The sequence below is a fragment of the Mytilus trossulus genome, chromosome 3 (assembly GCF_036588685.1).
Source record: "Mytilus trossulus isolate FHL-02 chromosome 3, PNRI_Mtr1.1.1.hap1, whole genome shotgun sequence".
In the NCBI taxonomy this organism is placed as follows: Eukaryota; Metazoa; Mollusca; class Bivalvia; order Mytilida; family Mytilidae; genus Mytilus; species Mytilus trossulus.
In genome coordinates, this window is record NC_086375.1 from 21,457,001 (window position 1) to 21,472,628 (window position 15,628).

The 15,628-nt window shown below is 31.1% G+C and overlaps 1 protein-coding gene across 1 annotated transcript in view; it reads left to right on the forward strand.

Moving 5' to 3' along the window:
• The window catches only part of LOC134710374 (prostaglandin reductase 2-like), a 13,444-nt gene extending 846 nt beyond the window's left edge, over positions 1 to 12,598 (forward strand). Inside the window, exons 2-8 of the mRNA XM_063570730.1 lie at positions 2,959 to 3,077; positions 3,628 to 3,828; positions 4,143 to 4,307; positions 8,225 to 8,434; positions 10,394 to 10,515; positions 11,649 to 11,736; positions 12,328 to 12,598. Coding sequence (XP_063426800.1) covers positions 2,959 to 3,077; positions 3,628 to 3,828; positions 4,143 to 4,307; positions 8,225 to 8,434; positions 10,394 to 10,515; positions 11,649 to 11,736; positions 12,328 to 12,435 — 1,013 coding nt within the window. The 3' untranslated portion in view covers positions 12,436 to 12,598. The remainder of the gene's footprint in view (positions 1 to 2,958; positions 3,078 to 3,627; positions 3,829 to 4,142; positions 4,308 to 8,224; positions 8,435 to 10,393; positions 10,516 to 11,648; positions 11,737 to 12,327) is intronic.
• Positions 12,599 to 15,628: the final 3,030 nt, after the last annotated feature.

The window sequence follows — 15,628 nt, forward strand, 5'->3', positions numbered from 1 at the left end:
TATTAGAAATTGTTATAAATTAAGGATTGTATCTCCCTCATGCAAAGCTCTGATTCCTTTCACGGATTTGGCTATACTTTTTGGACCTTTTGGATTATAAGCTTTGGATTTGACCACGAGCATCACTGAAGAAACATGTTTTGTCGAAATGCGCATCTGGTGCAAGAAAATTGGAAACGTTAATTTTATTAACACCAATAATTTTTTGTTTTCTTCAGGAATATATATTTATAAATCCGTTTGACAAAAATAAAGACTATTTTATAGCAAGAGACAAATTAATATTTAAAAAAAAGATGAAATAAAACTCTGATAATTATAATTTCCCATGATTTCTCTATCAATAAAAATTAACTATTGGATTAATATTATTTTTAAAGATCTGAATATTATTAAACAAAAATGATTTCTTAAGCATGTTGAGCCATCCTACCAAAGATTTGAAATATTTAGCTTTTTCCATTTTTCAAAGAAATATATTTTTTGCCTGAATTGAGACATACCTGCCAGCTTTTTCAAATGCCCATGGGGGTTTTGCATGCAAGATGGCTCTTAATTACAGTCATAAAAAAAACTTCAAAGGGGGCCTTCAAATGCATCTCTATGTTGGTTTTTTTTTTGGCTTCTTCTTACTTTTCATTTTTTGCTTTTTAAAGCCCATAGTCATGGTAAAATTAACTGTTTTGTTTAAAATAAGGACAAAATTCGTCTTTATAAATTTCCATTTTGGGAACACCCCCCCCCCCCACAAATAGTGACAATTTGTATGTAAATGAGATGGTTTAATATTCTCCTTGTTTTATTTGATTTTTTGCTGATATGAATTTGTTTCATATTTAAACTATTGTGTGCTAATTTTCATAACAATGTTTTAAATCAAAATGGTTGTACATAAAGAAAAAGATACAACTATGTGACAATTGATCTAACTTTTAATGGGACCCTACAATCAACAGATTAATACACTGTTATACAGAACCTGAGAATATACATAATTATAAGCTATTGAAGTTTACTACATGCATCAAGAAGATGTTTGTCCCTTTTGACATATACTTGTACAAGTAATTAAAATGGTGTCTTCCTCGAATGCCAACATTTTATATGTGACCTATTCCTTGAATGCCAACAAAAATATTTCAATAGATGTTTATATAATACATGTAATAACAATAGGTGTTTTTAGAACTATCTAAATGTTTTTAAAAGTATAAAATAATTAGTGAATTTGATAAAATTGCAACATTTTATTACTTTTTGATAAGACAAATGCTAGATTTTAGGGTTAAAATTATTATGAATTTGAAAGAAATAAATTTAATTAAAACGTTTTTACAATTCCTTGCTTTCTATTTAAAAAACGATAATTTGGGAATGGAAGTCTTTATTTACATAAGACGTCTTATTAGATATATCAAAGACATTTTAGTTGAATACAGATATTTTGACAAAAAAAAAGAATATTAATTTATTCAATTCCATTTCATTTTAGATATTTTATAAGTTTATATAAACTATACGAAGATTTCAATTGAACAATTTCTTTAACTTTAAAAATCATCAGAATTAATTAATAAATAAGTAAATTTGATTACTTTCAAGCTGGAAACATTACAACGTTTTAAGAAAATTCATAAAACAGGGCAACAAGAATTCTGATAATTTGTGACCATAACAATCAACTTAACAATGTTATTCTATGAAACCCTAATAAAGAAAATTCTTAAAGGTTCCACGGAACTAGATACATTGTACTGTCTAGCTTTTGATCATAAACAAGGCTCTATCCATGTTTGGCAGAAATCAATGACAGTTTGAGAAAGAAATTATAATTTTTAAACCTTTTACCACAGAATGAATATTTGAGGAAGCCGCCGCCAACTACGACGGAATGTAGGATGACTATGTGTTGATTTTGCTACAAAATTCGCAGGCTCAACAAAAATGGAGAAATATTAAAACAAGAATATCTGAACAAACTGAACAAAATAAAACATAGTAATCTAACATGAGATACAAAATTTCAAGAAATTCCATCAAGTAATATAGGAGAATATTACAACACACACAACTATATAAATGTTGAAAAAAAAACTTTGAAGTCCAAAGAGAATTGGAGCAAATTGGATTTCATGACAATATGCATATGTTGACTTTGTTTCATTTTAAGATAATCCATATTTATTTAAGTACAAATGCAGTAACAGCAACACATGATTTCCAAAACCTTGAAAAACATGAACTTGTTTAAGCTTCCTGTATTTACCTATCTGTTTAATTAGTATGATTGTTTTGATAAGCATTCATTTTTGCTGTGATAACTACTTGCACCTATTCCTTGAATGCCAGCACAATTTTACAGGTAAATTGTCGGTAGATCAAAGGATGTTGGCATTCAAGGAATAAACCATTAAAATGTACTGACGTTCTGATAGATTTTCAACCTCATTTTGTCAACCATACAGTTTACTGGAGCTTGTTATCTCAGAAGGGAATGTTTCAAATGGGAAATTGAAATGGGAAAGATTTTGAACTTGCCAATCTTGGGAACTTTATATGTCCCTGATAGTACAGACTTTGATGTCTAAGTCAAAGCTTTTTTAACATCAATATATTATTTTCTATCTTGTTGCCTTTTCATCAAAATTAAGAAGATTTTTCTATACAAATTATTTTTCCTTATGATGCTTTGTGGATAACCTATCAAACAAATGCTCTGTTGTTGTTTAAACTTTTTATATTGTTTCTGTCAAATTATTTCAGTATACTTGTTTGATGTGATTGACCATTATTGACCAATACCTAAAGGACAATTAATACAAATTGAAACATAATAAAATATATATTGCTTTAGAAAAAATTGCAACCACAACAACCAATACATATAAGATAATTTAGAACATGGTTTAATGTCATATTTATAAATTCCCAAATAATTTGAAACATTTTATATTTCAGGTGTAAATGGTGAACCTAAAGATGAAAACTTTAGATTTGAACAATGTCCTTATCCTGCAGATATACAGAAAGACGAAGTATTGATTAAAACTCTGTACTTATCAACTGACCCAGCATTGGTAATTATTTTCAAATGAATAATTTTAATAATTGATGTAATTTCATACATCTTTTAATCATATTCACTATTTTAACATGTCTTTGTATTTAAATTTGTCTATCTGTTTGCCTGTTTTTTTTCACTCTTCCAAATATTTTACAGATGGTGACTGATTTATCTTTCTTCTAAGTTTTCTAAAGTTTTCTTTTACTATGTCAGAATGATTATGATGATGGCTGCATTAAATTACTACAGATATTTAAAGACATATCCCTAAAGAAGTGGCAATTTTTTTTTAATGAAAAGTTTCAGATGATCATGATGATAGTCAACTTCAGATGCCTTTGAAGTCAAGCCTAGATAAATATTCTCCTAACTTGTTTTAATAAGATGGTTTCTGGATGATAATAAAGTTAAACTGTTGAATCAATGATAATTCATTTTTTTGCCTATGAAGATTCATTGCAGCCAATGTATTAAATACCATTATATATTGATGAGTAACATGAATAAAGCAGGAGCATGATTTCTAATCTTTAGATTTTTAACGATTTTATTTTTATTTCTAGAGATGTCGGATGAATGAAAGTACAGGTGTAGATTATGTGGGACCATGGCAGATAGGAGAAACAATTGAGGGTTTTGGAGGGGTTGGTTCTGTAGTTAAGTCATTAAATTCAGAGTTTGTAGAAGGTGATTTAGTCTGTTCCCAATATGGATGGCCATGGAAAGAATATTTTGTCAGGAAGCCTGATAAATCATTCCAGAAAGTAAGTCATGGATTTTTTGATTGTTTGTTTATTGCAAATATCAATAATTTTGGTGGGTTCAATGTAATTTGTACATCTTTTTTCGATTCCTAATGTCAAAGTATGTCAAGCATATTACTTTAAAAGATTCCAAAACCAAATTTTGCAATTTTCCATTCTCAACATCTAAAGGGAAATAACTCTGATTTTGAAATTGGCCACACTGTATAGCACCAACATTACACAATCTTGGTGATCTGTTTTTATTAAGGATAAAGCATGTAAATAAGATTGATTTTATACAAGCTAATACTCTATGTAATTTTATCTTACAGGTAGACAAGTCATTAGTTGGTGGGAAGATATCATACTGTCTCAGCGTTTTAAGTCTGACAGGACTGACCTCATATTTAGGTATTACAGAGAAAGGTCACATACAACCTTCTCATACACTAGTCATCAGTGGTGCCGCAGGGGCATGTGGATCTTTAGCAGGACAGGTATACTTTTAGTTTTCACACTCTAACTTTAGTAAAAGTTAATAGAAATCTATGAAATTTTAACACAAGGTTTATGACCACAAAAGGAAGGTTGGTATAGATTTTGGGAGTTTTGGTCCCAATATTTTAGGAATTAGGGGCCAAAAAGAGCCCAAATAAGCATTTTCTTGGTTTTCGCACTATAACTTTAGTTTATGTTAATAGAAATCTATGAAATTTTGACACAAGGTTTATGACCACAAAAGAAAGGTTGGGATTGATTTTGGGAGTTTTGATTTCAACAGTTTAGGAATTAGGGGCCAAAAAAGGACCCAAATAAGCATTATTCTTGGTTTTCGCACAATAACTTTAGTTTAAGTAAATAGAAATCAATGAAAATTGAACACAATGTTTATGACCACAAAAGGAAGGTTGGTATTGATTTTGGGAGTTTAGGTCCCAACAGTTTAGGAATTAGGGGCCAAAAAGGGACCCAAATAAGCATTTTTCTTGGTTTTCACACCATAACGTTAGTATAAGTAAATAGAAATCTATGAAATTTAAACACAAGGTTTATGACCATAAAAGGAAGGTTGGTATTGATTTTAGGAGTTTTTGTCCCAATAGTTAAGGAATAAGGGGCCCAAAGGGTCCAAAATTAAACTTTGTTTGATTTCATCAAAATTGAATAATCGGGGTTCTTTGATATGCCGAATCTAACTGTGTATGTAGATTCTTAACTTTAGGTCCAGTTTTCATATTGGTCTACATTAAGGTCCAAAGGGTCCAAAATTAAACTTAGTTTGATTTGGACAAAAAATGAATTGGTTTGGATCTTTGATATGCTGAATCTAAAAATGTACTTAGATTCTTGATTATTGGCCCAGTTTTCAAGTTGGTCCAAATTGGGGTCCAAAATTAAAATTTGTTTGATTTCATCAAAAATTGAATAAATGGGGTTCTTTGATATGCCAAATCTAACTGTGTATGTAGATTCTTCATTTTTATACGACCGCAAATTTTGAAAAAAATTTCATCGTATATTGCTATGACGTTGGCGTCGTCGTCGTCGTCGTCGTCGTCCGAATACTTTTAGTTTTCGCACTCTAACTTTAGTAAAAGTGAATAGAAATCTATGAAATTTTAACACAAGGTTTATGACCATAAAAGGAAGGCTGGTATTGATTTTGGGAGTTTTGGTCCCAACATTTTAGGAATTAGGGGCCAAAAAGGGCCCAAATAAGCATGTTCTTGGTTTTCGCACTATAACTTTAGTTTAAGTTAATAGAAATCTATGAAATTTTGACACAAGGTTTATGACCACAAAAGAAAGGTTGGGATTGATTTTGGGAGTTTTGGTATCAATAGTTTAGGAATTAGGGGCCAAAAAAGGGCCCAAATAAGCATTATTCTTGGTTTTCACACAATAACTTTAGTTAAAGTAAATAGAAATCAATGAAATTTAAACACAATGTTTATGACCACAAAAGGAAGGTTGGTATTGATTTTGGGAGTTTCAGTCCCAACAGTTTAGGAATTAGGGGCCAAAAAGGGACCCAAATAAGCATTTTTCTTGGTTTTCGCACCATAGCGTTAGTATAAGTAAGTAGAAATCTATGAAATTTAAACACAAGGTTTATGACTATAAAAAGGAAGGTTGGTATTGATTTTGGGAGTTTTGGTCCCAACAGTTAAAAAGGGGCCCAAAGGGTTCAAAAATTAAACTTTGTTTGATTTCATCAAAATTGAATAATTGGGGTTCTTTAATATGCCGAATCTAACTGTGTATGTATATTCTTAATTTTTGGTCCCGTTTTCAAATTGGTCTACATTAAGGTCCAAAGGGTCCAAAATTAAACTTAGTTTGATTTTAACAAAAATTGAAACCTTGGGGTCTTTGATATGCTGAATCTAAAAATGTACTTAGATTTTTGATTATTGGCCCAGTTTTCAAGTTGGCCCAAATCGAGGTCCAAAATTAAACATTGTTTGATTTCATCAAAAATTGAATAATTGGGGTTCTTTGATATGCCAAATCTAACTGTGTATGTAGATTCTTAATTTTTGGTCCAGTTTTATATTGGTCTAAATTAAAGTGCAAAGGGTCCAAAATTAAACTAAGTTTGATTTTAACAAAAATTAAATTCTTGGGCCTCTTTGATATGCTGAATCTAAACATGTACTTAGATTTTTGATTATGGGCCCAGTTTTCAAGTTGGTCCAAATCAGGATCTAAAATTATTATATTAAGTATTGTGCAATAGCAAGTCTTTTCAATTGCACAGTATTGTGCAATGGCAAGAAATATCTAATTTCACAATATTGTGAAATAGCAAATTTTTTTTTAATTAAGAGTTATCTTTCTTTGTCCAGTATAGTAAGCAAGAAATATCTGCAAGATTTTTTTTAATTGGAGTTATCTTTCTTTGTCCAGAATCAACTTAAATCTTTGTTATATACAATATACAATGTATATTCACTTTTTACTACCAACTGATAAATTTAAATAATCTTTACCATTCATTGATAACAAGCAGTTTTTTTACATCTTAATATTTTATGATGTATTTAAATGAGTAGTAATTGTTGCAAACTCCATTAGAATATTTTAATTGAAATTAGTTTTGGAATAAGGGAAAGGGGGATGTGATTTAAAAATTGGGTTCAATTTTTCTCTTTTGAAATTTCATAAATAAAAAGAAAATTTCTTCAAACATTTTTTGAGAGGATTAATATTCAACAGCATAGTGAATTGCTCTAAGAGAAAACAAAAATTTTAAGTTCATTTGAATACATTCATTCTGTGTCAGAAACCTATGCTGTGTCAACTATTTAATCACAATCCAAATTTAGAGCGGAATCCAGCCTGAATGTTGTGTCCATACTTGCCCCAAACGTTCAGGGTTCAACCTCTGCGGTCGTATAAAGCTACGCCCTGCGGAGCATCTGGTTGGTCCTGTTTTCAAATTGGTCTACATTAAAGTCCAAAGGGTCCAAAATAAAACTTAGTTTGATTTTAACAAAAATTGAAATCTTGGGGTTCTTTGATATGTTGAATCCAAACATGTACTTAGATTTTTGATTATGGGCCCAGTTTTCAAGTTGGTCCAAATCAGGATCTAAAATTATTATATTAAGTATTGTGCAATAGCAAGTCTTTTCAATTGCAAAGTATTGCACAATGGCAAGAAATATCTAATTGCACAATATTGTGAAATAGCAATTTTTTTTTTTAATTAGAGTTATCTTTCTTTGTCCAGAATAGTAAGCAAGAAATATCTAATTGCAAAATATTGTGCAATAGCAAGATTTTTTTTTAATTGGAGTTATCTTTCTTTGTCCAGAATCAACTTAAATCTTTGTTATATACAATATACAATGTATGTTTACTTTTTACTACCAACTGATAAATTAAAATAATCTTTACCATTCAGTGATAACAAGCAGTTTTTTTACATCTTAATATTTAATGATGTATTTAAATGAGTAGTTATTGTTGCAAACTCCATTAGAAATTTTAATTGAGATTAGTTTTGGAATAAGGGAAAGGGGGATGTGATAAAAAAAAATGGTTAAATTTTTGCTCATTTGAAATTTCATAAATAAAAAGAAAATTTCTTCAAACATTTTTTTGAGAGGATTAATATTCAACAGCATAGTGAATTGCTCCAAGAGAAAACAAAAATTTTAAGTTCATTAGAACACATTCATTCTGTGTCAGAAACCTATGCTGTGTCAATTATTTAATCACAATCCAAATTTAGAGCTGAATCCAGCTTGAATGTTGTGTCCATACTTGCCCCAACCGTTCAGGGTTCAACCTCTGTGGTCGTATAAAGCTACGCCCTGCGGAGCATCTGGTTTCTTTTGAAGAAATTTATTTAAGTTTTGTAGTTTATAAATTAAAAAAGAGGAATAAATGTATTATTTTTTTGTAGTTTGGTCGTTTAAAAGGTTGTGATATAGTTTTTGGAATTTGTGGTAGTGATGAGAAATGTAAATATTTGACAAATGAACTTGGATTTAATGGTGCTATCAATTACAAAACACAAAACATAGAAGATGAACTATGTAAACACTGTCCTAAAGGTGTTGATGTCTACTTTGACAATGTTGGGGGAACAATCAGTGATCAGGTCATTAAACAGGTATATACTTTTATATGTTACCAAGTATTCACATGTTTGGTCAACTACAATAACTAAAATTATTTTTAAATTTATTTTTTAAATTTATTTTTAGAACTTTTAGCCATTTGCGTCTTTACAGATGCTAAATTGGATGTAATTTTATGAATAAATACTTGATTGGTTAGCTTCATTAAGAATTTCCTTGACTTTGACCCTCAATTTTTTTTAGAAAAGTATAAACAGGTTTAATTGTGTGTTGGGCCTAGATTTTGTTACGAAGTAGTAGTATCCTTAATAAATACACCATATCCTTTTTAGCTCACCTGGCCAAAAGGCCAAGTGAGCTTTTCTCATCACTTGGCGTCCGTCTTCGTCGGTGTAGTCGTCTTCGTCCTGTGTCCGTCGTCGTTAACTTTTACAAAAATCTTCTCCTCTGAAACTACTGAACCAATTCAAACCAAACTTCATCTGATTGATTCCTAGGGTATCTAGAATAAAGTTTGTGTTTTAATTTCCATTTCATCCAAAAACTTGGCCGCCATGGCTAAAAATAGAACATAGGGGTAAAATGCAGTTTTTGGCTTATAACTCAAAAACCAAAGCATTTAGAGCAAATCTGACAGGGTGTTAATTGTTTATCAGGTCAAGATCTATCTGCCCTGAAATTTTCAGATGAATCAGACAACCCATTGTTGGGTTGCTGCCCCTAAATTGGTAATTTTAAGGAAATTTTGCTGTTTTTGGTTATTATCTTGAATACTATTATAGATGGATATAAACTGTAAACAGCAATAATGTTCAGCAAAGTAAGATTTACAAATAAGTCAACATAACCAAAATGGTCAGTTGACCCTTTTAGGAGTTATTGCCCTTTATAGTCAATTTTTAACCATTTTTCGTAAATCTCCATGATCTTTTACAAAAATCTTCTTCTCTGAAACTACAGAACCAATTCAAACCAAACTTCATCTGATTGATTCCAAGGGTATCTAGAATAAAGTTTGTGTTTTAATTTCCATTTCATCAAAAAACATGGCCGCCATGGCTAAAAATAGAACATAGGGGTAAAATGCAGTTTTGGCTTATAACTCAAAAACCAAAGCATTTAGAGCAAATCTGAAATTGGGAGTAATTGTTTATCAGGTCAAGATCTATCTGCCCTGAAATTTTCAGATGAATCAGACAACCCATTGTTGGGTTGCTGCCCCTAAATTGGTAATTTTAAGGAAATTTTGCTGTTTTTGGTTATTATCTTGAATACTATTATAGATGGATATAAACTGTAAACAGCAATAATGTTCAGCAAAGTAAAATTTACAAATAAGTCAACATGACCAAAATGGTCAGTTGACCCCTTTAGGAGTTGTTGCCCTTTATAGTAAATTTTTAACCATTTTTCGTAAATCTCCATGATCTTTTACAAAAATCTTCTCCTCTGAAACTACTGAACCAATTTAAACCAAACTTCATCTGATTGATTCTTAGGGTATCTAGAATAAAGTTTGTGGTTTAATTCCCATTTCATAAAAAAAACATGGCCGCCATGGCTTAAAATAGAACATAGGGGTAAAATGCAGTTTTTGGCTTATAACTCAAAAACCAAAGCATTTAGAGCAAATCTGACATGATCTTTTACAAAAATCTTCTCCCCTGAAACTACTTGGCCAAATTAATCCAAACTTTATAGTCAATTTTTTTTAACCATTTTCATAAAATTTGGAAATTTTACTAACATTTTCCACTTAAACAACTGGGCCAAGTTCATAATAGATAGAGATAATTGTAAGCAGCAAGAATGTTCATTAAAGTAAGATGTACAAACACATCACCATCACCAAAACACAATTTTGTCATGAATCCATCTGCTTTCTTTGTTTATTGTTCTCATAAACCAAGGTGAGCGACACAGGCTCTTTAGAGCCTCTAGTTTCTTACAACATGATTAGGATGTATTGTATTACCCATGTATGATTTCAGATGAACAAAGATTCCCATGTAATTTTGTGTGGACAGATTTCTGTTTATAATAAAGATGTCCCTTATCCACCACCTATACCTGAGGAGACTAAGCAGTGCCTTCAACAAAATAATATCACAAGGTAAATATGTTCAAAGCTATCAATCTCACTACATATTTAGGTTTGTTTATGCCCCAACTACGATAGTAGAGGGGCAATATAATTTCTAGTATGTGCGTCTGTTCATTCGTTCTTCCGTCTGTTCATCAGTCTGTCCTGCTTCAGGTTAAAGTTTTTTTTTCAAGATAGTTTTTGATGAAGTTGAAGTCCAATCAACTTGAAACTTAGAACACATGTTCCTTATGATATGATCTTTCTAATTTTAATGCTAAATTAGATTTTTGACCCCAATGTCATGGTCCACTGAACATAGAAAATGATAGTGCGAGTTTCAGGTTAAAGTTTTTGGTCATAGTAGTTTTTGAGGAAGTTGAAGTCATCAACTTGAAACTTGATACACATGTTTCCTATGATATGATCTTTCTAATTTTAATGCCAAATTAGATATTTTACCCTAATTTCACGGTCAACTGAACATGGAAAATGATAGTGCGAGTGGGGATCTGTGTACTTTGGACACATTCTTGTTCTCTCTACTTTCCTCATTTAAAAAATTACATTATAATCAAAGTCAGATTGAGGATTTAGCTTCTATGTCATCTAGGATGTAATACCCTAAGATGAGTACCTATTTAGCATGGAAAATCTTATGTTTTTATACATGTATGAATAAGGGAAAATCAGATGATCTCCATATAGGTTAGGTAAGTAAAAATGGCCATACATCTCCCCATTGATAGTATTATATTGTACCAAGGATTTGTATAGAAATCCTTGATTGTACCTACCTCAACTATACCAATGAGCAGCATGCATTTTTTAACAGCTTTGTATGTCATAGGTTTGAAAAAAAAATTTAAAAAGAATTTGTTAAAAATGCATTTTAAATGACTTTTTGTTATTTTGGTAAGAAAAGTGTGTTTGATATGTCTTCCTGTCAGACTTTATCATATAAATCTGGCACAGTATTGATCAAATCCAAAGCAAAATAATCTGCATTTAACTTGCCACTTTATGGTGAACATCATCCATCCATCTAAATGTTAGCATGAGGGTAGGCTGTTTGTTTTAAAGGTTTTATCACAGCTTAAAAGTTTACAATGAAAAAGATGAATAAATCAATAATCCATTAAAATAGGTTTATTTTATTTCAGGGAAAGGTTTTTAGTTCTTAATTATCCTGAAAAATTTGATGAATCATTAAAACAGATTGCTGAATGGCTGCTATCAGGCAAAATTAAGGTACAGTTATCATTAAAGAATGGCTTTTGAAAGTTGTCTGATTTCATTAAGTAAATATTTCAGTCACTTGACCATGATTGAGGTTGAGATCTTCTACATCAAATCAAATCATTATTTCAATCTAGGTCCACAGTGGGCATTTCCAATAAAAAATAATGTGATGAAAATTGTAATATTGTATTAAAAAAACACAGAAGTACAACTAGATCAGATTCATATCAAGATCAGTGATACCATTACAAATAACTTAACTTATTTCATGAGAATGTGAATTGAACAAAAAAAAATTGTTGCAGGTAGTTGATTGGATATATATTGTTGCAAATGCAACTGCATATCAAATCTTAACTTATGTTCAAGAATACTTTTTCTTAGATAGAATTAATTTAAAATGAATGTAATTTCCAAATTGAATCCTACTTTGATATAAATTAAACATCAACATTCAAATATGAGTTGAGTATTGCTAAACTTTTATTGGCTGCAAATACTATAAATTGAGCCACAAGTGACATTAAACTTTACCAATATGAAAGACTGAAAATTGAAACATGTTTAAACAAAGAATTTCTATTTTGGTTTTTTTTACAGGTGAAGGAAACTATTGCTGAAGGTCTTGTAAATGCTGGTCCTGCCTTTGTGTCAATGATGAGAGGAGGAAACATAGGAAAACAATTGATTCATGTAGCTAGTCCATAAACTTTTTAAATGTAGTTGACAACACTGATATAAATTAAATTATCTGTAATAATGTAATTTGTTAAAGACAATCATTTTTCCAAAAATATACTGATTCAGGGAATATATGTTTACTTTTAAGATTTATCAATGTTATAATAGTAAGAAAGTTTTTTTAATCAACTTTGTTTCTCATCTCTACCTTATTTTCTGGAATCAAACATTGGTAATGGTTAATTATTTAGGATGAACTATCTTATTTGCTTCGCTATTTGATCAAGTGTACCACATAATAAATTACACATTTATTAATTCTTTGGTATGTCTACCTTGGAATCTCTAGATGATTGGTTGCTTTATGTCCAGTGGCAAATACATCATGCCTATTCACGACGATGGATACTCAAAAATTCAATATTATTTATTTTAAAAATAAAGTAAGTTTAGAAAACTTGTGGCATTCATCTGTTGGTTATGAAAGGTTAAAATCCATGAGTACATGTGACACTATATTAAACAATAAGGAAATGGGGTTTGAGATAATTACTTACCAGATAAGGACCAGGATGTAAATAACTGCAGATAACAGGATGACCTACATTATTGAGGAAAACTAAAACTGTATATAAAGCTATAAAAGGCAATTTAATCATCACAGCATGAAAAATTAATCCATTCATAAGAAAAACTAGAGGCTCTTAGGAGCCCGTGTTGCTCACCTTGGTCTTTGTGCATATTAAACAAAGGACACAGATGGATTAATGACAAAATAGTGTTTTGTGATGGTGATGTGTTTGTAGATCTTACTTTACTGAACATTCTTGCTTCTTACAATTATCTCAATTTATAATGAAATTGGCCCATTAGTTACAGAGGAAAATGTTTTGTTAAAAATTATGAAAATTACTAAAAATTGATAAAAAGGGCAGTAACTCCTTTCGGGGTCCATTTTGTCATGTTGACTTAATTGTGGATCTTACTTTGCTGAACCTTATTACTGTTTACAGTTTATCTCTATCTATAATAATATTCAAGATAATGACCAAAAACAGCAAAATTTCCTTAAAAATTACCAATTCAGGGGCAGCAACCCAACAACTGGTTGTTTGATTCATCTGAAATATTCAGGGCAGATAAATCTTGACTTGCAAAACAATTTAACCCCATGTCTGAATGTCTCTTAATGCTTTGGTTTCAGAGTTATAAGCCAAAATCTACATTTTACCCCTGTGTTCTATTTTTAGCCATGGCGGTCATCGCACACATTTTTTAAACTAGATACCTCAATAATGATTGTGGCCAAGTATAGTTAAATTTGGCCCAGTGGTTTTAGAGGAGAAGATTTTTGTAAAAGATTACAAACATTTACGAAAAATTGGTAAAAAATTACTATAAAGGTCAATAACTCCTTAAGGGGTCAACTGACCATTTCGGTCATTTGACTTATTTGTAGATCTGGCTTTGCTTAACATTATTGCTGTTTACAGTTTATCTCCATCTATAATAATATTCAAGATAAAAGCCAAAAAACAGCAAAATTTCCTTAAAATTGGCAATTCAGGGGCAGCAACCAACCAATGGTTGTCTGATTCATTTGAAAATTTCAGGACAGGTAGATCTGAACCTGATAAAATTTTATCCCAATGTCATGCTTTGGTTTTAGAGTAATAAGCCAAAATCTACATTTTACCCCTATGTTTTATTTTTAGCCATGGCGGCAATCTTGGTTGATTGACCTGACCACACCAGTGGCGGATCCAGAAATTTTCATAAGTGAGGGCCCACTGACTGACCTTAGAGGGGGCCCGCGCCAGTCATGCTTCAGTGATTCCCTATATATGCAACCAAATTTTTTCCCAAAAAGGGGGGCCCAGACCCCCCCTAAATCCGCCTCTGCACACCACACCTTTTTTTTTTAAACTAGAGACCCCAATGATGATTGTGGTCAAGTATAGTAAAATTTGACCTAACAAGCATTTTACACGTGTCAGATTTGCTCTAAATGCTTTGGTTTTTGAGTTATAAGCCAAAAACTGCATTTTACCCCTATAATCGATTTTTAGTCGTGGCGGCCATCTTGGTTGGTATGCCCAGTCACCGGACACAATTTTTAAACAAAATACCCCAATGATGATTGCGGCCAAGTCTGGTTTAATTAGTCCCAGTAGTTTTAGAGGAGAAGAATTTTGTAAAAGATTAAGATTGACGAAAAATTGTTAAAAATTTACTAAAAAGGGCAATAACTCCATAGGGGGTCAATTGACCATTTTGGTCATGTTGACTTATTTTTAGGTATAACTTTGCTGTACATTATTGCTGTTTACAGTTTATCTCTATCTATAATAATATTCAAGAAAATAACCAAAAACAGCAAAATTTCCCTGAAATTACCAATTCAGGGGCAGCAACCTAACAACAGGTTGTCCGATTCATCTGAAAACAATAGGGCAGATAAATCTTGACCTGAAAAGCACTTTTAATGCTTTGGTTTTTGAGTTATAAGCCAAAAACTGCATTTTACCCCTATGTTCTATTTTTAGCGGTGGCGGCCATCTTGGTTGGTATGCCGGGTCACCGGACACAATTTTTAAACTAGATACACCAATGATGATTGTGACTAAGTTTGGTTAAATTTGGCTCAGTAGTTTCAGAGGAGAAGATTTTTGTAAAAGTTTACGGACAACGGACGCCAAGTGATGTGAAAAGCTCACTTGGCCCTTTGGGCCAGGTGAGCTAAAAAAAGCATGGTACATGCAGGCATTACAAAAGATAATAAATTTCATGAAAATTGTTCCTCATGTGATTACTGATAATTAATTACAGTTACCAAGGGTCAAATGATTTGAAAAATGATCAGAAATTAATAATCAGCTGGGTTTTTTTTATCATAACTTTCTTCAAAGCCATTAGCAATAAACAAAAAGTAAGGTGGCTAAAAATCACATGTGATAAACATTGAAGGTAGCTTTATAAATAGTGTAGACACTAGTCTATTGTTGAAGACCATATATTAACCGCTAGATGTCTGGTCTTTCTGTGTCATTGGTTTGCTGTCCCATTGTATACTCCCTTCTTCTTTGGCTTACGATATGGGTTTGACATTCTAGAATCTTGATGAAAAAGCATTTGCTAGCAAGATTTTCTATTTAAATAAATAGAACTCAATTTTTGTAGTAAAAAGCATTTTAATATTGATTGATTAGCATTTATATAA